At 43.7% G+C, this 22,608-nt stretch overlaps 1 protein-coding gene across 1 annotated transcript; it reads left to right on the forward strand.

Annotated features, from left to right (window-relative positions):
• Positions 1–3,931: 3,931 nt before the first annotated feature.
• On the forward strand, positions 3,932–21,802 carry SLC20A1 (solute carrier family 20 member 1). The gene is given in 11 exon segments (NM_001132804.1): positions 3,932–4,140; positions 4,574–5,173; positions 5,335–5,475; positions 5,656–5,741; positions 10,710–10,806; positions 15,111–15,230; positions 16,805–17,074; positions 17,184–17,742; positions 18,367–18,552; positions 19,129–19,213; positions 20,848–21,802. Coding segments are annotated over 10 exon segments (2,040 nt in total). The 5' UTR covers positions 3,932–4,140; positions 4,574–4,839; the 3' UTR covers positions 21,010–21,802.
• Positions 21,803–22,608: the final 806 nt, after the last annotated feature.

Consider the following 22,608-nt stretch of genomic DNA (forward strand, 5'->3'; position numbering starts at 1 on the left):
GGAGGAAGTAAATGTGTTAACCTAAGTGCAAGTAAGAGTTGGCACTTAGGGCAATCATACTTGCCTCAGTACTTGCTGGCATCCTGGGAAAAGGCACTTACAATCTTGAAATTTGTTAGGTTCTTCGCAGCTTTAACTGTCGCTTCCTTCTCTGTGCCTCCGTTTCTCTGTCTATAAAGTAAGGGGAAAATACCTCATCCGAGATTTATTGAGAGCATCACCTGAGATAATCCATGCGGAGCACCTGAAATAGTGCCTGACACACAGTAATCATTCAACTGCAACACAGATATTATTATTATTATTATTATTATTTTGAGATGGCGTTTCGCTCTTGTTGCCCAGGCTAGAGTGCAATGGCATGATCTTGGCTCACCGCAACCGCCGCCTCCCGGGTTCAAGTGATTCTCCTGCCTCAGCCTCCCAGGTAGCTGGGATTACAGGCATGCACCACCATGCCCAACTAATTTTTGTATTTTTAGTAGAGACAGGGTTGCTCCAGGTTGATAGGCTGGTCTCGAACTCCTGTCCTCAGGTGATCCACCCGCCTTGGCCTCCCAAAATGCTGGGATTACAAGCTTGAGCCACCACGTCCAGCTACAGGTATTATTATTACCTCATTCATCTGGGGATGGGGAGGGCATTGGTGGGTGGAGAGGAGCTGGTTCTCCTTTACTCCAAGGCTCCTACCTTCTCTTCCCTGGGTGTTCTTGCCCCTGCTCCCATCCAAGTCCTCATAGACGGCCTCTGAAGCCGCCTTCGTTCCTGGTCTGGCTCCACAATGTTCCCATGCCCACTTGAGCTCCCCCTGCTCCAAGTAGACTATTTCCAGGATGAGTACTTCAAGTACATCGAACAGTGACCTCAAATGCATTTCCTTGACTGTGCCTCTCTGAACTAAAAAGTGCAGAAATGGCATTGCTTCCTTCTTTTGTCTGGTCTTCCGCCGGCGTAGGTTGGGATCGGGGGGAGAGTAGCTTTCCTAGCTCTCAGCAGCTCAACTCCACCGAATTAGTAAACGATGGACACGTCCCCAAGAGGACTCCAAACCCACAGTGCCCGGCATGGTGTTCTGCAGCATGCCACAGGTCATCTTGTTCCGTCCTCTCTGAGGGTGAGGTTGGAGAGGGACCCTAGGCTCACAGGCTCAGTGACAGTGACTCACCAAAGATCCTGTGGGCTGTCAGGGTCTGGGCCAGGCCAGTGAGCCCATTCACATGGCATGAGCCGCAACCCTGTTCCTCTTCCTCCGACAGCAGCCCGTTTTGCATGTCCTCTCACTATGAGCCGTGGGAGAAATTTGAAAGAGCTTGGATCAGAGGGCAGGGATAAGAAGGTGGTCCTGACATCTGACACATACTTCATTTTAAACATGGGCTATGTATGACTGGCCTTCAGCTAGTTATTGAACAAAGAGAATAAGAGCCCTTTTAGAAGTGCTTTACATATATTAATTCATTTGGTCCTCACAACAGCACTGTGAGTTAGAACTCTCAATGTCTCCCCTTTACAGATCAGGAAACTGAGGCAGATAATTTATTTGCCTATGGTCACAGGACTAGTAACAGAGCAGGTGGTTTGGTCTTACAGTCTATGTGTTTAATCACTACACCAAACCACCTCCCTAAGATGCTAGAGGGTGTTTGTGCCAATGCCTGGATTCTAAGAGATTAGATTCTCCTTAGGATCTCTGACCTGTTTCCCCAGCATTCAGAGATAAGGCCAGAAACAATGCCATTTGTGCACGAACTGACAACTGACGGTCCTCCTACCTCCTATTTCTATTTAAAAGGCACTGTAACTTCTTTCCACAGGCAGATCCCTACCTCTCCTCCCTTAGGGGAGGATGAAGGTGTCCCAGCCAAGGAAGGTCCTGGTCTCCAAGGGCTGTACCCTACTGATCCTGAGGCAAAGCAGTGAGGGCCCACCCCAATTCCTCACCTCCCTTTCTACCCTTCGGCAGAGGCATCTCAGTGTTGGAAAGATAAGGATTTCTTCCTAAAAAGGAAGGATTACACTATATCAGAGTCTGAAGATACAGACAGTTTTCATTTGCAACGCAAGGGAATTCCTTTGAATCTCTACCTTATGATTTCCCTGCAAACCCACTCCGATGGGGCTGGAGAGTGCTCTCTCACTGAGATGAATCTCTCAGGGGTTGTCCAGCAGGTGTTTGCCAACTTGAAGAGCTACCTACTATCACAGACCTATAAAAGTACACCTGTGGACAGACTGAAAACAAACAAACAAACAAAACACACACACAAACACACAAAACAACCGCACACTGGGAGAAGTTCTAGGCAATTTCCTTGCAAATAACTGCTTTGAAAATTACTGTTTTAAATTGGCAGAACACTAAGGACTTTGAACAGATCATCCTTTTTACTCAATGTTTTCATAACCTTGACGTCAAGGTGGAGGGAGCAGTACGTTTTAAGGTGCCAGGATTACACTACAGGGTCAGTGCTCCCGGATATGAACTTTCTTTTTCAGACCGACCTTGGGACCTACAATTTTGTAAGTTACTCATACAACTCCATCAAATGTTATAGGTAGGTCAGAGGACATTCAAGTTGTTTAAGCCTCTATAAATGACTCAGGCAGCAACAATTTACAACGTCTTTGTTTCTGCTATGCAGTGCCCTCCTGCTAGAGATGGCAAAAATGTGGGGAGGGCTTCAGAGCATTCTAAGCCTGGTATTTCTGGCTGGAATTTTTAAATCTCACCACAATCCTGACAAGAGACCACGACCTTAATCTCCCATGGCATGACTGGTTAGTCTTGATCGTAAGCCATATAATCAACACCCAAATGTGCGTAACACATCTAAATAATGTCAAAACTACACTATATACCATGCAGGGGACCAGAAATCAATCTTTACCTCAAAAGGATAAGCTTCCAGGATGCAATAACATCCCCTTCCACCCTTTTCTACATCCTAAAACAGGAATATTCACGGTAACAGCAAAGCGGAAATCAGCTTTTCCTGAACATATACTGAATTCTAGTCATATTCACACACGTTAATTCATTTAATTCCAGCCACAAGGTAGGCAGCCACTGTCAACATTTTACAATTGTGAGAACGCAGAGATCTGGGACTTGCTCAAGGTGACACACTGCAGCAAGGAGTCAGAATTTGAATCCGAAGCAGTGTCCTTCCCCCTCGCAACAGCTGCGGCGTTACAAACACAGGTCAGCCACGGAGAAATTAATGACCCACAGCCATCCTTGCAGCTCTGCGCCATAACTAGGGAGACAAGCTGGTTCCCGTGACTCTTCAGTCTGTTTTCACCCAAGTGCATGACTGCGGGAGCAAAGCGACCACGTGAGCATCCCCCCCCACCCCCCGCCACTTCCCCCAGGCGAGGGACAGTGCCAGGCCAAGGACAAGTCACAGGTGCAACAACGTGCCAGAACTGGATCCGGAGCCCCAGGGCGCAAGATCTCCCGCAGCGTCACCCGGCAGACGGGACGGGTGTGGCCACCGGGCGCGGCAGGTCATGCGTGCGCTGAAAGTACGGCTGAAGGCGCGGACGGCTTTCTGGGGCCCCGAGAGAAGACCTAGGAATGACTTTGGTCGCAGCCTCTGTAACCCCACATGACGGCCTCTAGGGGGACGGCGAGGTCCCCCTCGATCTCTGGCGGTAATCAGCCGGCGGGGCCAGAGGGTGCAGAGACTCCAGGGCGTGGCCGCAGGGAGGAGGCTGTCCCTCCCCACGTGGACCGGCTCCCCGCTGGGGGCGTGGCCGCCGACGCGGGCCGGGCCAATGAGCGCCACCGTCGGGCTCACCCGGCTGGGCACGCCGGGCCGAGGAGGGCTGCGTCATGCCGGGGGCGGGGCTCCGGGCCCGGCGCGAGGCGCGGCGGGTCACGCGGGTCGCGGCGCGGGCTATAAGTAGGGGCCGGCGGGTGCTCCGCTGGAGTGATGGCTGCCGGCGCTCTCCGCGTGGTTCTTCTCGGCTGCTGAAGCCCCCGCGGCTGCTCCCTGGGAAAGTCGTGAGTCCCGCGGAGCTGTCCCCGGTGCCGCCGACCCGGGCCGTGTGCTCGCCGACCGCAGGCGCGTGTGCCCGTGGCTCCAGCCGCTGCCGCCTCAATCTCCTCGTCTCCCGCTCCGCCCTCCCTTTTCCCTGGTGGGTAGTGGCGCCGCCTCGTAAAGGCTCTTTCTTCTCCCCGGGGCCGGGCGCGGACGCCGTGGCGCTGGAGGCAGCCGGCGTGGGCGGCGCGGCTGGCTTCTCTCTTCGCCGCTGGCCGCCTCCACTCCGCCCGTCCGCCCGCCCGCGGGCCTTTTTGGCGGTCCCCGGGCGGCGCGCGCGGGAACGGCCCTTTTCCGGTTTTCGCGCGGAGGGCGCGCGCGGGCTGGCAGCGCAGGGGCTGGGCTGGGCGCGCGCGGGCCGCGGAGGACCGGGAGCCACGTGCCTCGCCGTGTCGCGCGTCCTACTGGGGATGGGGGTCTGGAGTAGCCGGCAGAGGCCACTGCGGGACCCTGGGCGCGTGGGCAGAGCGGGGTACCCCACTGGCTCACCAGGGGCACGCAGCTATTGTTATTTCCCCCCTCCCCCGCAGGATGAACTTGCGTCCTTTCTCTTCTCCGCCATGGAATTCTGCTCCGTGCTTTTAGCCCTCCTGAGCCAAAGAAACCCCAGACAACAGATGCCCATACGCAGCGTATAGCAGTAACTCCCCAGCTCGGTTTCTGTGCCGTAGTTTACAGTATTTAATTTTATATAATATATATTATTTATTATAGCATTTTTGATACCTCATATTCTGTTTACACATCTTGAAAGCCGCTCAGTAGTTCTCTTACTAAACAACCACTATTCTAGAGAATGGCAGCGCTGATTACCAGTACTACAGCTGCTACCGCCGCTTCTGGTCCTTTGGTGGACTACCTATGGATGCTCATCCTGGGCTTCATTATTGCATTTGTCTTGGCATTCTCCGTGGGAGCCAATGATGTAGCAAATTCTTTTGGTACAGCTGTGGGCTCAGGTGTAGTGACCCTGAAGCAAGCCTGCATCCTAGCTAGCATCTTTGAAACAGTGGGCTCTGTCTTACTGGGGGCCAAAGTGAGCGAAACCATCCGGAAGGGCTTGATTGACGTGGAGATGTACAACTCGACTCAAGGGCTGCTGATGGCCGGCTCAGTCAGTGCTATGTTTGGTAAGTTCTTTTTATGTTTTGTCCTCTTCGTGGTGGGTGAGCAAATTTGTGTCATGGGTGGTTCCATTTTTGTGCTTAAGCTTTCCGATTAACCTTTCTCAATGCGCCACTTACATAATGGAATTTTGCTATTTACTTAATAAAACTTTACTATATTTCAGGTTCTGCTGTGTGGCAACTCGTGGCTTCGTTTTTGAAGCTCCCTATTTCTGGAACCCATTGTATTGTTGGTGCAACCATTGGTTTCTCCCTCGTGGCAAAGGGGCAGGAGGGTGTCAAGTGGTCTGAACTGATAAAAATTGGTATGTTTAATTCCAAATGGCTTCTTAATTTTCGTTTTCGTCATATGTTACCATGGCATTAGGTATGGGTTCTAACGTGGAGGGACAGACAAAAGAATTTTGAACTCTTAAACATTTAAAGTGGTTTTTGGTTTCTGATTTTCATTATTTGATATTTTTTCTTAATGTGTTCTATTCCAGTGATGTCTTGGTTCGTGTCCCCACTGCTTTCTGGAATTATGTCTGGAATTTTATTCTTCCTAGTTCGTGCATTCATCCTCCATAAGGTAACCTTTCTCCCCCGTATGAAGACCTTTCATGGAGCACACCCAATCGATTTCAAACCCGGTGGTACTTTTGCAGATGTGATTGGTGTATAGGTATGCGGCCTTGGAAAATTTTAAAAAGTTCTTTGTTCTGTGTGTTTCTTGTATGTTGTGGAGTTCTCTGAAAGCAAGTTTTTAATACTCAAGAGAGCAGTCAGGAAGGAAAAATTGAATACTATGATGTGCCAAGAAATAGGAGAAACTGCGAGCAAAAAAATAAGGAAATTTATTTTGCGTGGCTTTGTGTAGCTGTATACACATTATTTGTTTAAACCACCATTATATTCAGGCTAATATAATGCGTAAGCTTGGAGTTCAAGACAGTGTCCCCTGTGGCTTTTTTACTAAGCTGCCAGTTAAATGGGTCTCTGCCGTGCTGATTATCATAACTAGTTTATAAGCTTCTAGATGAGGACTCTGCCTCCCATAGTGACTTGACTCCAATTTCTCAGAATAGTTGAAAAGAACCAGTTAAAGGTAGTTTTTGGCCCCTCCAAAAAAAAAATTCAGGCAGCCATTTAATTTCCTGTCCATTTGAAAATCCCTTTTAAGTGACCCAGTTTGCATTTCTTTTATCAAGAAGTCATGCTGGCTGCAAAATAAATGTTGACAAGGGATTATGTTGGCATAGGACTGAGTTACAGTGAGGATAAATGCATTTTTCTCAGGAAACAAAGTTGTCCTTCTTCTAAGGTGAATGGCTCTTAACAGTCCATTGTAAGTTCTTAAAAGTGTTCCTAAACTGTAGAAATCTGAGTGAGATAGCATAAATCCCAGCAGGTAAGAATGTATTGAGACCCACTTGTCTGGTCTAGTTATAAGCTTCTCTAGCAAAAGATTTGTCTCTTCTCTGTAGAAATTCTATGACTAGTAAAGGGACTCACTAATCACTGTTTTCCATAGCCAGAATCTGGCAGAATATAGCAGTTTAACACTTTGAAAACTTGAAATATCTTTAGCCTGGTATAATATGAGAGTAAACAGTTCATTGATATTTATGGACTCTTAAGTTTGGTACTGTTTTATTCAGCAGACAGGTACGATAAGCATCTACCTTCCCACTCCCTACAACTGTAGTGTATGATACTGGGATGCTTAAATTAGAGGATTACCAGTAGTCATGGACCAGATTTTTTTTTTTTTAGTGTTTTCATTAGAACTCTATATCTTGCTACTTAGCAGAGAGTCAAAAGCATTAGTAGGCTCTCCTGTTGTGAATTCCTGCTTGGTAAAGGTTTATGCTGGCCCTGTGTTGATTATTGAGTAGCAGATCATTTTGTTTTTGGAGAGGGTTTGTGTGTTTCACCTCCACAAAACACTCATTCCCCGGAGGGGGAATGGTGGTGCTCTGAGGTGCAAAGAGGGATTCTCAGGTGCCCAGAACCTCTCATTTGAGGAATGCATACCCCCACGGTGTTATTGAGAGCTGAAGTTAGATACGGTAACTGATTTCTTAGTTGTATATTTCTTATATGGGTATGGGAATGGGCATGATCAAATGATGAAGAATGATTGGCATAGTGTTTAAAACAATATTGACTTTGAGGATCTTCCCCCACTCTGTGCACAGGCACACACACACTCTTGCAGGCCAGTCCCTCAGTAACAGGAGTTTTCAGTTGAGTATGAATATTTCTGCTTCCTTTTAGGAGTTAAATTTCAAGAAAATATCCTTAGACTGGTAAGCTTTGGGTATCTTATCTGCTAAAATCTGAATATTTGACCATTAAGATATATTCCAACTCTTAAATGTCTATCTTGAAAATTAAGATTAAAATGACTTTTTTTTTTTAATTTCAAAAAATTGCTTTTAAACATTTTCTGTTCTCTGAATGTTTGTTCCAAGCATGTTGGGGATCTGGTGGGAACAGACAGAATGGAGGTGAGGTACTTCTATTTAGGACTGGCATCGCACAGAAGGAATACACTTCAGTGCTCCTGTTGAGTATTTTTAAATTCTAGTCAAAGAAAATAGGGCTTTTGGCATTCTCATTAGTTAGAAATGTATCTAGGATGTCTTTCCTTTTCTTTAGACAAAACCAGAATATCCAATATGTAAAAGTGAACTATTCTGGTGAAGATGGGGGGTTTTGTGAAGACCTTTCCTGTCCCACATGACTAGACGATGACGTATTTACATTATTTACAGGTGAAGTTTTACTTGTGTGTTAGGTGGATCTCTACAATGATGAGAGACCTTTCTTGTTTTACCTTCTTCCTAGACTCTCTAGAACTTTTGATATTTTTTTTAACCATGAACCTATATTTCATAATAAACTATCGGTATAGTAGTGTCATTCATACCCTACCCCATCCCCAACAACTTTGCGTAGAGAATACCTCAGATTTGTTTACCTCAGGGAATACTTAATTGGGCTATGCTATACAGGATGATAAATACACAGGCTGCTACTTCAGACTAGTCAATTACAATTTGATTTATGGATAACCATATTACGAAATATCTTTGAAAATCTATTGAGAAGTCCCCACATAATGTCTTCAAAACCCAGGAAATTTTTGGGGGTGGGAGTCTTGGGTTGGGTTTTTTGGAGCCCTTTTTTTTTTTTTTTTTTTTTTGAGACGGAGTCTCACTCTGTCCCCCAGGCTGGAATGCAATGGCGCGATCTGGGCTTACTGCAACCTCCGCCTCTCGGGCTCAAGCAATTCTCCTGCCTCAGCCTCCTGAGTAGCTGGGATTACGGGTGCCCGCCACCACACCCGGCTAGTATTTTTGTATTTTTGGTAGAGACGGGGTTTCACCATGTTGGCCAAGCTGGTCTTGAACTCCTGACCTCAGGTGCTCTGTCTGCCTTGGCCTCCCAAAGTGCTGGGATTACAGGCTTGAGCCACTGCACCTGGCCTTTTTTTTTTTTTTTCTTAAGCGAAGTCTCGTCCTGTCACCCAGGCTGGAGTACGGTGACTTAATTGTAGCTCACTGCAGCCTTGACCTCCCAGGCTCAAGCGATCCTCCTGCCTCAGCCTCCCGAGTAGCTGGGACTATGGTTGTGTGCCACCACATCTGGCTAACTTTTTATATTTTATAGAGGTGGGGTCTTGCTCTGTTGCTCAAGTTGGTCTTGAACTTCTGGGCTCAAGCCGTCCCCTGTCTCATCCTCCCAAAGTGCTGGGATTACAGACAGACATGAGCCACCACCACACCTGACCTGCATTTTCTTAACACTAGTCTTTAGAATAAAAATATACACCTTAGTTTCCTAATCTGTTGACTGCCCTCAGAGTTTGACCACGGTTGAGTTAGTTATTCAAGGATGCTTAACAGTTCTTGATTTCTGTATGCTATTGTTTTTGTTTTGGCTATTTCACTCTGTTAACATTCTCTATTAAATTATAGATAAGAGTTAAATTTTAGAGTGGTTTTCAATGAGCACCCATCTCTGCTAATTTGAAATGGTACCTTTACACATGGGTCTGAGCTTTCCCTTGTTTCACTGGTCTTAAGCTACTAACTTTCCAGTGTATTGATTATTGTTAGAAGCTGTAGGGTTTTTCTCTCTGTTTTTCCTCCCCAAGATGTTCCACTGAAATCGTGATCAAGATAGCATTAAACCTTTTATTTTAGGCTAAGGTCTTTATAAAGTTTTTAGCCTTCCCATATATGTATTCAGATCTTTGCTCCCAATTTTTTTTTTTTCTGAGATGGAGTCTTACTCTGTTGCCCAGGCTACAGTGAGGTGGCCCAGTCTCCGCTAACTGCAACCTCTGTCTCCCAGGTTCAAGTGATTCTCCTGACTCAGCCTCCTGAGTAGCTGGGACTACAGATACTTGCCACCACGTCGCGCTAATTTTTTTGGTATTTTTAGTAGAGACAGGGTTTCACCATATTACCCAGGATGGTCTCGATCTCCTGACCTCATGATTCTCCTGCCTCGGCCTCCCAAAGTGCTGGGATTACAGGTGTGAGCCACTGCACCCAGCCTCCTCCCTTTCGGTGTTTGACTTGGGTGTTCTCCTATAGAATTAATACCTACTAGGTATGGTAGAATTCTTATTTTTAGTCACTGGCCTTACTGTTCCTTAAACATTTCAAGTTTTTGCCTCAGGGCCTTTGCACTTGCTGATATCTCTGTCTGGAACATTCAGCACCCAAATAATCAGGTGATTTGCCCCTTCTGTACCCCTACTTAATGAACACAGCTTGCTAGCTTACTACATCTATGTCATGCTTATTCCTTGACCCTCCCCACCCGAATGGTGCCCCCCTTCCATCACTCTCCTCTTACCCTTCTTTATTTCTCTTCACAGCATTTGTCAGTACTTTACATTATTCCATACTAGAAGGTGAGTGTCAGTTCTATTAGAACAGGAACTTGGTCTTATTCCCTCCTATATTTCAGTGCCCAGAATAGTGCTTGGCACACAGTCTGTTGAGTGAGTGGATGACCTTGTGCGCAATCAGTTATTATCATTGAACTTCGGTAAAGCATTAATTGTGGCATCTTTGTCAGACATTTAGATGAGATGGTTGCTGTACGCATAGTCTGCATGTTGTATTTTTAGTCTTTGAAGATATGAAGTCAGGTAAGCAACATCCTAACATAGTCTGTTTCTTGACATCTCTTACAAACGTAGAGTATAGCCTATCCTCAGGTGTGTGCTCAAGTTTATATTAGGGCTTTTGGGTACCTTAGAATGTGGGTTATTGCAATCTTTATTCAGGATGTTATCAGTCACTGGTACAGTTAGTCTTGTTATTAAAAAAAGAAAAAAAAAACAGGTAGAAGTTGGAATTAGCCTTCGTAGGAAGAATTCCAGGCGCACATGCAGGAAAAACCTTGTTGTCCTTGGAAACTACTCTGGAGAGAGTTATTGGCACTATAATTCCCAAACCTACCCTGTTAAAAGATTCTGTGGAAATGGGTTAACCTTTTTACCTTTTAAGATATTGATCTTAATGATGTTTTACAGGCAGATCCAGTTCCTAATGGTTTGCGAGCTTTGCCAGTTTTCTATGCCTGCACAGTTGGAATAAATCTCTTTTCCATCATGTATACTGGAGCACCGTGTAAGTACCTATGAAAATATTTAAATGTGAATTTAAAGTTGTTTACAAAACTTGCATTAAATGCCCAATTTACCCCTTTTTGCTTTACAGGGCTGAAATCTCCTAGAAGGTGGCTGGCCTGCACCCATTTCAGAAGGCTGCAGGCTAGTGTACGCTGAGTTAACCTAGATAGTTTTTCAACCAAAGAGACCTGCTCAGATTCTAAATCACTACAGACCTTTCCTCTTTAGTCTTCACAGGATCCACTGATAATATGATCATCTCCTTCCCTTTTTCCTGTCTATGCTAAAAATGCTGGAATTAATACTGACCTCAACTACTGAAGTCATTAGTTATATCTGATCTTCAGTAATCAGTCGTTTAGGACTGGTTTGCTGGATATTCTCATTTTTCTCTCCCAAATGGAGATACTATTGTTTCTAAGTACTAAACTTCCATGAATCTGCTTGAATGAGAAGAGTTGGGATGTTTACCACCTGCCCTAAGTGCACTTGGAAGAAGAAATTCATGCAGCTAAGAGGAAAAATAATTTGTGAGAATATAAAGGCTGAAATGTTGATGACTTTCATGTTTGGGACTAAGGCAAGGCATGGATTAAATTATGGTGCTACAAGTTTAATTTAGCAACAACAAAAGATTGGTAACTTGTAACTGGCAGGACAGTACAGTTTTGGTATCTAGACTCATTTGGCCTGATGGTCTGTGACTACATAGGCAGTGACTTTTATTCTTTATACTGTGACCTACTGGATGAAATACAGGACACACGTGTATGTATGTAGAGAGAAAGATAACTGGAATAGTGTCGAAGCCACTTACGCTTACTATGTACTATGCACCCATATTTTCAAATTCTCTCTTTTTTTTTTTTTTAACGTTTGTTTTGGCCCACTGAAATGATTTCAGTTTTGAGTAATGGGTTGTGACTTGCTCTTAAACCTCACTGAAGTAGTAAGTTGCTGACCCAAAGTAGAGTTAGCTAAATATTTTTATTTTTTATTTTTTTTTTGAGACAGTTTTGCTCTTGTTGCCCAGGCTGGAGTGCAATGGCATGATCTTGGCTCACCACAACCTCTACCTCCCGGGTTCAAGCAGTTCTCCTGCTTCAGCCTCCCAAGTAACTGGGATTACAGGCATGCACCACCAAGCCCGGCTAATTTTGTATTTTTGGGAGAGATAGGGTTTCTCCATGTTGGTCAGGCTGATCTCCAACTCCTGACCTCAGGTGATCCGCCTGCCTCAGCCTCCCAAAGTGCTGGGATTACAGGCATGATCACCGCACCTCGCCAATATTTTACTTTTTTATCTTATTTTAGATTGAGGGATTATATGTGCATTTTGTTAGATGGAGCTAAGTATTTTTAATCTTGCTGATTAATTCTTGGAATAATCAGGAACGAAACAGACAACTTTAAGAAAATATTGTTCTTGCTTAGACTATACTGAACTCTTATGTGCAGGCGAAGAGAAGCTTGTATGCCAGATTTCCATTGTAAACTGAATTCTTTGTGATGAACTAAAAAGTCTCCCATGACGCTGTTAGCACTCATTCTTTACGTGGTAGAAGCAAAGCTCAGAGTTGAGTGAAATTAGAAGCATTTTAAAAACAGAAACTTAGACATTTTCGTTCTGTCCTTTATGGATCATTTGTAAGAAAAACCAGTCTCTTTCGTTTTTGACTTGGAATGTAGACCAACTTAAATTGTAATAGACAGTAATTTCATGTATATTTTAGTTTGTGTGACCACATGCTCAAAATTGAAAGCAGAAATTAAAATGAAAAGATACATAGTCACCATAGAATTGTAGTTTGGGGCCGGACGCGGTGGCTCATGCTTGTAATCCCAGCACTTTGGGAGGCCGAAGTGGGTGGATCATGAGCTCAGGAGTTCAAGACCAGCCTGGCCAAGATGGTGAAACCTCATCTCTACTAAAAACTACAAAAACTAACCAGGTGCAGTGGCAGGCGCCTGTAATCCCAGCTACTTCGGAGGCTGAGGCAGGAGAATCACTTGAGCCTGGTAGGCGGAGGTTGCAGTGAGCCAAGATCGTGCCACTGTACTCCAGCCTGGGCGACAGAGTGAGACGCTGTCTAAAAAAAAAAAAAAAAAAAAATTCAAAAACAAAAAGTTTTAGTTTTGAAGGGACCTCAATTTGTTTCTGATTTTTTTTTTTTTTTTTTTTTTTTTTTTGAGACGGAGTCTCGCCCTGTCACCCAGGTTGGAGTGCAGTGGTGCGAACTTGGCTCCCTGCAACCACTACCTCCCAGGTTTGAGCAATTCTCCTGCTTCAGCCTCCCGAGTAGCTGGGATTACACATGTGCATCACCACGCCCAGCTAATTTTTGTATTTTTAGTAGAGACGTGGTTTCACCGTGTTGGTCAAGCTGGTCTTGAACTCCCAACCTCAGGTGATCCACCGACCTCAGCCTCCCAAAGTGCTGGGATTACAGCCGTGAGCTGCCGCGTCTGGCCTTCTATCTGATTTTTAAAGATTAATCATTTTGGGGTATGATAGAATTTCCAGTTTATAAGTACAAACAGTCCCTGACTTCATGGTTCAACGTTCAGTTATTTGACTTTTTGATGGGTTTATAGGTACATAACCTCATTGTAAGTTGAAGAGCATCTGTGATTTCATACATAACAAGCAAAATAAAGCAAAACAAGCAGAAGTAACTAAGCTATTCGTAGATATCAACTACAGATCATTATAATATCTTTTATGGTTTTTTTTTTTTTTTAACGTTTTTTGTTTTTCAGGGATGGGGTCTTGCTGTGTTGCCCAGGCTGGCCTTGTATTCCTGGGCTCAGGGTGTTCTCACACTTCAGTCTCCTGAGTAGCTAGAGATCATTATAACATCTGTTAGATTTAAATAGGATTGTATAGTGCTTTACTTCTTTTTGTTTGTTTTTGTGACGGAGTTTCGCTCTTGTCACCCAGGCTGGATGGAGTGCAGTGGCGCGATTTTGGCTCACTGCAACCTCCACCTCCTAGGTTCAAGTGATTCTCCTGCCTCAGCCTCCCGAGTAGCTGGGATTATAGATGCCCACCACCACATACAGCTGATTTTTTTTTTATTTTCAGTGGAGACGGGGTTTCACCATGTTGGCCAGGCTGGTCTTGAACTCCTGACCTCAGGTGCTCCACCCGTCTCAGCCTCCCAAAGTGCTGGGATTACAGGCGTGAGCCACTGTGCCTGGCCAGTGCTTTACTTCTGTCTTTAGTACAGGCTAATGGTTTGGAGCCTACTGGCATGCATATGACAGTGAGATAATGACTAATATTTCTCATCCTTAAACCATGTGAACAGTGTTGCTAGGCAAGTCTTTTTTTAAGGTAAGACTTGTAAGTGAAATTACCACTAAACTTTGTGTGTGTGTGAAAGACAAAACTTTTTTTTTTTTTGAGACAAAGTCTGACTTTGTCACCCAGGCTGGAGTGCAGTGGTGTAATCTCAGCTCACTGCAACCTCCACCCTGCCAGGTTCAAGTGATTCTCCCACCTCAGCCTCCCGAGTAGCTGGAACTACAGGCGCCCACCGCCATGCCCAGCTAATTTTTTTGTGTATTTTTAGTAGAGACGGGGTTTTGCCATATTGGCCAGGCTGGTCTCGAACTCCTGACCTCAAGTGATCTGCCTGCCACGGCCTCCCAAAGTGCTGGGATTACAGGCATGAGCTACCGTGCCTGGCTGAAAGACAAAACTTTTACAACTATTCCTTAAATTATTAACTTTTGATAGATAATATCCTTGTTTTCTGTATCTTGCTTTGATACTGCTTTCAAGGAGATAATCTCGTTAAAGCCAGTATAATGAATGTAATCACTTATACACAGAATACTGTCAGCATGACAAATGTGACTACTGAGACATCATTCTTTTAACATTAAAATAAGTTTTTAGGTGGTAATGGAATATGTGGCAGTTATGATCATGAGCTAGGGGAGTGGAACACTTTCTGTCTTTTTCATAGCTAGTCATAGGTCCTTAGCATGTAGTGATCTTTATTATCTTCCAAGGTGAAGAAAAGAAAAAGGCTAGTATGTTGAGAAGCATAGGAACTTGAGTCCCGCAGGTGTTCAAGTGGGCTAGGCTGCTGTGGGTTTTCAGATGATCATTGAGTTTTTCTCCCAAATTTGTATAGGCACTAGCACAGTAATCCTGTGCACTTAAATCTGGCAGCAGCTGTCAAGGGTGATGGGCTGGTATGGGGAACCCCTCAGTCCCCAGAGGAGGGTTTACACAATATTGCAGGGGGCTGTTGCCCTGGGGTTTTCAAGATGCACCATTTTATCTCCTAGTGCTGGGCTTTGACAAACTTCCTCTGTGGGGTACCATCCTCATCTCGGTGGGATGTGCAGTTTTCTGTGCCCTTATCGTCTGGTTCTTTGTATGTCCCAGGATGAAGAGAAAAATTGAACGTAAGTAATAACAGCAGAAAAGTTTAACTACTAATGTTGTGTTTATTTTTTATTTGGCCACCTGTAAAAATCTATTAGAAGAGATTGGCAAAATAAGAGATTTTAAAGGGAAATTTGAGGATATGGGTTTGTTGTCCAAACTGTTTTTAGAAATGGACTTACATGACCTAAGACCTATTCTTAAAAATGGACTTACATGACCTAAGACCTAGTGATAAAGAGTATTCAACCTATGCTGTAGAGACAGTCTGGCATTGAATTTTTTTATGTTCCTTGATCAGTTGCCAGTGACATGATAGATAAATAGAGAAATCATAGCCTACATTTACTGAGAAGTACAAGGATACCTTAATGAAAAATAAGAGGTAGATACAAGATATTTTCGTAGAGGAAATATTTACCCCAACTACTTCTGTGTATAACTTCAGATTCAGACAAGCAAAGCTAAGTCTAATGTGTACATGTTGTATATAGGCTAGAATACATGTAGACATTGTATTGCAGTATACAATGCAAATACATGTACAAACACATTGTGTGCTAGAATTGTAGCACAGATTCTAGAAGTAAACATTTTCAAGTGTCGTACGAAGGAATCATTTAGGCCATTACAACACACTCATGTAATTAAATACTGAGTAAATTTTGGTTAGTATCGGACTTTTTTTTTCCTTAAAAGAATCATTTTCTGCCCTTTTCATCGATGTGAAGGCTGGGTTAGCAATTTGAAGTTTATCCTTTCGAAGCTGAGGGATGCACAGACTGCAGTGGTGTTAGAAAGAATGCTGCGTCACCGCAGCTGAACCGAAGAGCCTCCGAGAGGTTCTGTGCTAGTCTGGCTGTGCCGAGTGCATGGTGGGAACCAGGCTTTCAGGACTCTGACCTCATTTTCCCTGTCTGGGAGGAGATGAGACAAGTCTTGCTTTATGTTAGTCAGTCTGTAGTTTGACTGAGGTGCCTGGATGGATAGGTCAGCATACTGAGCACTGGCATGAGAGAGGCAGAAGATACTCTGGTCTGCCTGTGGGATTTACAGCCATGATGCACATCTCTTTGTTTTATAGAGGTGGAAATTAAAGTTGTCGTCTTTAGTTCCCTGCATTGAGCTGTGCCACTTTACTTGAATTGTTGGACTGAAATTTGAGAGAATCCTCTTTTAAAAAGAATAGAATTGGGTACAGTTCAGATTTTTAGTTTCAGCTTATCAGCCCCATGGTTGAGCTACTTTCCACTACAGAATGAGTCAGCAGGGAGCTAAGAAGGGTTCTTATATCTGTAAAGGGTTGTAAAAATAAAAACAAAACAAGAATGTGCTACAGAAGCCCGTAAAACCTAAAATATTTACAGAAAAACTTTGGGACCCCTGACATAGGGTGTTCTGCATTGCTGGTTGTTCCCAAGTGAGAGTTGCTGGTAAATGATAAAGCAGGCAGGAAAAATGTTCCTGAATGTTAATTGAAGTTCACATACATTCTTGTTTTGAGATGAGTTTTTTGGGGTTGGAGGAAAGGAGATGTGGAACAAAGTAGTATGGCCACAACCAAACCAAAAAAAACCTTTTTTTTTTTCCCTAGGAGAAATAAAGTGTAGTCCTTCTGAAAGCCCCTTAATGGAAAAAAAGAATAGCTTGAAAGAAGACCATGAAGAAACAAAGTTGTCTGTCGGTGATATTGAAAACAGGAATCCTGTTTCTGAGGTAGGGCCTGCCACTGTGCCCCTCCAGGCTGTGGTGGAGGAGAGAACAGTTTCATTCAAACTTGGAGATTTGGAGGAAGCTCCAGAGAGAGAGAGGCTTCCCAGCGTGGACTTGAAAGAGGAAACCAGCATAGATAGCACCGTGAATGGTGAGTTGGAATTCCTGGTTTCACTTTTGTTACCTGCAGTGGTGAGGAGGCTTATTGTTTTGGATTTGATGCTTTTTGTATTGAGTGTCACCTTGGTGATCTTGACTAGGTGCAGTGCAGTTGCCTAATGGGAACCTTGTCCAGTTCAGTCAAGCCGTCAGCAACCAAATAAACTCCAGTGGCCACTACCAGTATCACACCGTGCATAAGGATTCCGGCCTGTACAAAGAGCTGCTCCATAAATTACATCTTGCCAAGGTGGGAGATTGCATGGGAGACTCCGGTGACAAACCCTTAAGGCGCAATAATAGCTATACTTCCTATACCATGGCAATATGTGGCATGCCTCTGGATTCATTCCGTGCCAAAGAAGGTGAACAGAAGGGCGAAGAAATGGAGAAGCTGACGTGGCCTAATGCAGACTCCAAGAAGCGAATTCGAATGGACAGTTACACCAGTTACTGCAATGCTGTGTCTGACCTTCACTCGGCATCTGAGATAGACATGAGTGTCAAGGCAGAGATGGGTCTAGGTGACAGAAAAGGAAGTAATGGCTCTCTAGAAGAATGGTATGACCAGGATAAGCCTGAAGTCTCTCTCCTCTTCCAGTTCCTTCAGATCCTTACAGCCTGCTTTGGGTCATTCGCCCATGGTGGCAATGACGTAAGGTCAGTTGATGTTGATCTTAGTGTTGCTAACCGTATTTTTAAACCATTTATCCTTGTCATAGGCCTGTGCTTGTGGTAGTGGTACTCCTAGCATTTACGGGACCCCAAATAATACAAATAGGATGAGGTAATAGCAGCTATTGACATAATAAGACAGTACAGTTTTATTCTTCAGAGGAATTACAAAGAATGTTTATTTTTGTAGATGATAAATATAAACAGATACTCTTCACAGAGAAGGCTTTTGTCCATCAAGATGAGATTCAGTTCTTTGGTAGTGAATTGTGGGATGTAAGATGTAAGATGAAAAACTTAAAAGTTTTTCATATAGAATGATTTTGTAGTTTGGTTTGTAAACTGTTTATTGGAACCCGAGAGTTGCTTTAAGCTGCCTATAGGAGGAAAGAGGCCACCATTTGCATGGCATTCCCTCCATCAGAGCTGTGTTCATTTTTCTGTTGTGTATGTTGGGGTTCCATTTATGTCCTTAGAAAGAAAGGCTCTTTTGCCAGATGAGCTTGAAAGCTGTACTTTAGACAACCTGGTAGGTCATTCAGCAGATTGGGTCTTGCCAAGATATAGTTCTGTCTGAAAAGTCACTTCTGCCCTCTTTATTTCTTCCAGCAATGCCATTGGGCCTCTGGTTGCTTTATATTTGGTTTATGACACAGGAGATGTTTCTTCAAAAGTGGCAACACCAATATGGCTTCTACTCTATGGTGGTGTTGGTATCTGTATTGGTCTGTGGGTTTGGGGAAGAAGAGTTATCCAGACCATGGGGAAGGATCTGACACCGATCACACCCTCTAGGTAAGTAGGTGGAGCAGGTTCTACAAATGTCAGTACTCATTTTTTTCAGAGATATAATACTGTCGAGTGCTAACACAGATCTCTAAAGTAACCAAGTTTGTATAAGTTCATGATGTTCTTATTGTCAGTGTGTTCTTTTTAGATTTTACTTGTCTGGCCTTTAAACATTTTGGTCAGACATTTTACCCATTCAGATCTGGTGGTCTCTGAAGAAAATGACTTTTCTGAGAAAGCTGTGTATGCTAAGAGCGGATAGTTGTGTGTACTTGCCTTTTATTTGTCTTTACTTGGGAGCTAAGACTCAATGTTTACCAAACTCTTCAAAATAAAAGTGCAAATTTTATTTAATAGGGGGATTCCAGAAAAACGTGAAACTTGAAACCTTTGAATAAGGAAACTGGGCATCCGTGGCCTGATTTAAATAAAGTAGATCTTAGGGGTTATAGCAAATAAAGATGTCAGTGGAGGTTTTGTGACTGAGTAGAACAAAGCAGGACTGTGTTAACTTGAGGTATAGTGTTAGCTTCTCAAAAAAGTCAAACTCACTTCCTGACAAGAATCCTTGTGTTTCTGTAGTGGCTTCAGTATTGAACTGGCATCCGCCCTCACTGTGGTGATTGCATCAAATATTGGCCTTCCCATCAGTACAACACATTGTAAAGTAAGTGTCATGCCAATGTGTGTCTTTCAAATGGTTCTTCTAATATGTAGGGTTTTTAATTTTACTTCTCTGATACTTTGATTTAGAAAGTTTTGTGCAATTGGAATCTTTAAGAGTTCATAAGTTATTTCTTGTGTTTATTCTTATTTAAGCAATTAAATAGATATTCTCCCCGAATAATAGAAACATTCTTTTATATAGAGCTTACTGTAATTTCTGGTTACTAACCTCTTCCTTTGTTACTTAATCCTCCCTCATTGTAGTCTCTTTATAATAATTTTTTTTTTAATCTTGAGTCATTTCTACTTGGCACCATTATGTTTTATTTATTTATGTATGAGTCAGAGTCTTGCTGTGTCACCTGGGCTGGAGTGCAGTGGCACAATCTCGGCTCACTGCAACCTCCGCCTCCTGGGCTCAAGTGATTCTTGTGCCTCAGCCTCCCAAGTAGCTGGGATTACAGGCACCCGCCACCATGCCTGGCTAATTTTTGTATTTTTAGTAGACACAGGATTTCACCATGTTGGCCAAGCTGGTCATGAACTCCTAACCTCAGGTGATCCACCTGGCTCGGCCTCCCAAAGTGCTAGGATTACATGCGTGAGCCACCACGCCCGGCCAACAGCATTATGTTCTTTGCCTTTGGGGAAGCCATTCAGAGCAGGGTAGGTGTATGCTTAGAAACTGGTGGGTGCTTTAATTCTGGCCAGGTGGGTTTCTGCTGCCATTTGTGGTGGCTGAAGGCCTGGTTCTTAACAAGTCTGTGAGGCTTGCCAAAATGTTGGCAAGGCAGTTTATTTACAGAAGGCATATTTCAGGGCCTCTCAGGATTGAAATATTGAGAAACAAAACAAATCTTAAGGTTGTTTGATGACAATCTAATAATTATAGGAAAAGGAAGAAACTGGTTTCCTTAAGAGCATTTAAGCTGGTCCGTCATGGATCCTGCTGAGTCATCTGTTTGCTACCCGGATGTGTCTCCCAGCAATCGTTTATTAGGTTTAATATCAGCCACTCTGTAAATAATCTTAGGAAGACTTACAATGCAGTTTGTTATTAAAAGCAGTGTATAGGCCGGGCGCAGTGGGCCCAGCACTTTGGGAGGCCAAGGCAGGTGGATCACGAGGTCAGGAGTTTGAGACCAGCCTGGCCAACATAGTGAAACCCCATCTCTACTAAAAATACAAAAAATTAGCTAGGCATGGTGGTGGGTGCCTGTAATCCCAGCTACTTGGGAGGCTGAGGCAGGAGAATCACTTGAAGCCAGGAGGTGGAGGTTGCAGTGAGCCGAGATTGCGCCACTGCACTCCAGCCTGGGCAACAGTGCGAGACTCTGTCTCAAAAATAAATAAATAAATAAATAAAAGCAGTATATATTCATTAAATTTTAGTAGTAGCTTAGAAGGGGAAAAGAAATAGTTCTTGTGTCCTTTTACTACCGTTAGTATAGATTATGATTGGATTTTCAAATTGCCTTAATTTTGCCATCTTCTTAACCTATTGTAAACCAGCTTTCTTGGACTTTATCTTGTCTAGGGGTCTGGGGCTCCTTGTCCAAACAGTCTCAGGTGTCTGTTTGCCAAAATACCACTGGCACTTTAATAACCTGTTTCCTTGGTCTGTTTCTTTTCTAGGTGGGCTCTGTTGTATCTGTTGGCTGGCTCCGGTCCAAGAAGGCTGTTGACTGGCGTCTCTTTCGTAACATTTTTATGGCCTGGTTTGTCACAGTCCCCATTTCTGGAGTTATCAGTGCTGCCATCATGGCAATCTTCAGATATGTCATCCTCAGAATGTGAAGCTGTTTGAGATTAAAATTTGTGTCAATGTTTGGGACCACCTTAGGTGTTCCTGCTCCCCTGAAGAATGATTACAGTGTTAACAGAAGACTGACAAGAGTCTTTTTATTTGGGAGCCAGAGGAGGGAAGTGTTACTTGTGCTATAACTGCTTTTGTGCTAAATATGAATTGTCTCAAAATTAGCTATGTAAAATAGCCAGGGTTCCACTGGCTCTTGCTGAGGTCCCCTTTCCTTCTGGGCTGTGAATTCCTGTACATATTTCTCTACTTTTTGTATCAGGCTTCAATTCCATTATGTTTTAATGTTGTCTCTGAAGATGACTTGTAATTTTTTTTTTTTTTTTTAAACCATGCAGAGCCGTTTGACAGAGCATGCTCTGCGTTGTTGGTTTCACCAGCTTCTGCCCTCACATGCACAGGGATTTAACAACAAAAATGTAACTACAACTTCCCTTGTAGTCTCTTATATAAGTAGAGTCCTTGGTACTCTGCCCTCCTGTCAGTAGTGGCAGGATCTATTGGCATATTCGGGAGCTTCTTAGAGGGATGAGGTTCTTTGAACACAGTGAAAATTTAAATTAGTAACTTTTTTGCGAGCAGTTTATTGACTGTTATTGCTAAGAAGAAGTAAGAAGGAAAAGCCTTTTGGCAATCTTGGTTATTTCTTTAAGATTTCTGGCAGTGTGGGATGGATGAATGAAGTGGAATGTGAACTTTGGGCAAGTTAAATGGGACAGCCTTCCATGTTCATCTGTCTACCTCTTAACTGAATAAAAAAGCCTACAGTTTTTAGAAAATTTGTTCTCATGGTTTTCTTTCATACTTGAATCACCTGGGCTCCTGATCAGTTAGCCTTATATCATTCTTAGGTGATGTGAATATCTTAACAAGTGAGAGCTACTGTCCAACTTAAAGCTCCCAACCCCTCCATGTATGCTTCTTGTGTGCCCAGAATATGCATGACATTACTCCATAGGGACTGTTGTAGCAACTTGGCATTTTCTCTTTTAGTAGCACAGCCTATATACTTTCATGTTAGCACACATGGTGTTTTTTTTGTTTTGTTTTGCCAATTTTTTCTTTTGATACTTTTTGTTTTTTTTTTTTTGAGACGGAGTCTCGCTGTATCACCAGCTGGAGTGCAGTGGTGTGATCTCGGCTCACTGCAGCCTCCGCCTCCCGTGTTCAAGCAATTCTCCTGCCTCAGCCTTCTGAGTAGCTGGGACTACAGGTGCCCGCCACCACGTCTGGCTAATTTTTAGTAGAGACAAGCTTTCGGCATGTTGGCCAGGCTGGTCTCAAACTCCTGAACTCAAGTGATCTGCCTGTGTTGGCCTCCCAAAGTGCTGGGATTATAGCCATGAGCCACTGTGTCTGGCCTACTCATGGTTTTTCACAGCCAAAGATTTACTGTTGAATGGACAACTTTATTTTACTATTTTATGTAGATTGTTTTTAGCTTTGGTATTACGGTAAACCCTTGAACAGTGTGGAGGTTGGGCACCAACCCCTATGCAGGTAAAAAACCATGTACAACTTTTGACTCCAAAAACTTGACTACCAATAGCCTACGGTTGACCAGAAGCCTTAGCAATAAC

This window comes from Pongo abelii, chromosome 12, assembly GCF_028885655.2.
Source record: "Pongo abelii isolate AG06213 chromosome 12, NHGRI_mPonAbe1-v2.0_pri, whole genome shotgun sequence".
In the NCBI taxonomy this organism is placed as follows: domain Eukaryota; kingdom Metazoa; phylum Chordata; class Mammalia; order Primates; family Hominidae; genus Pongo; species Pongo abelii.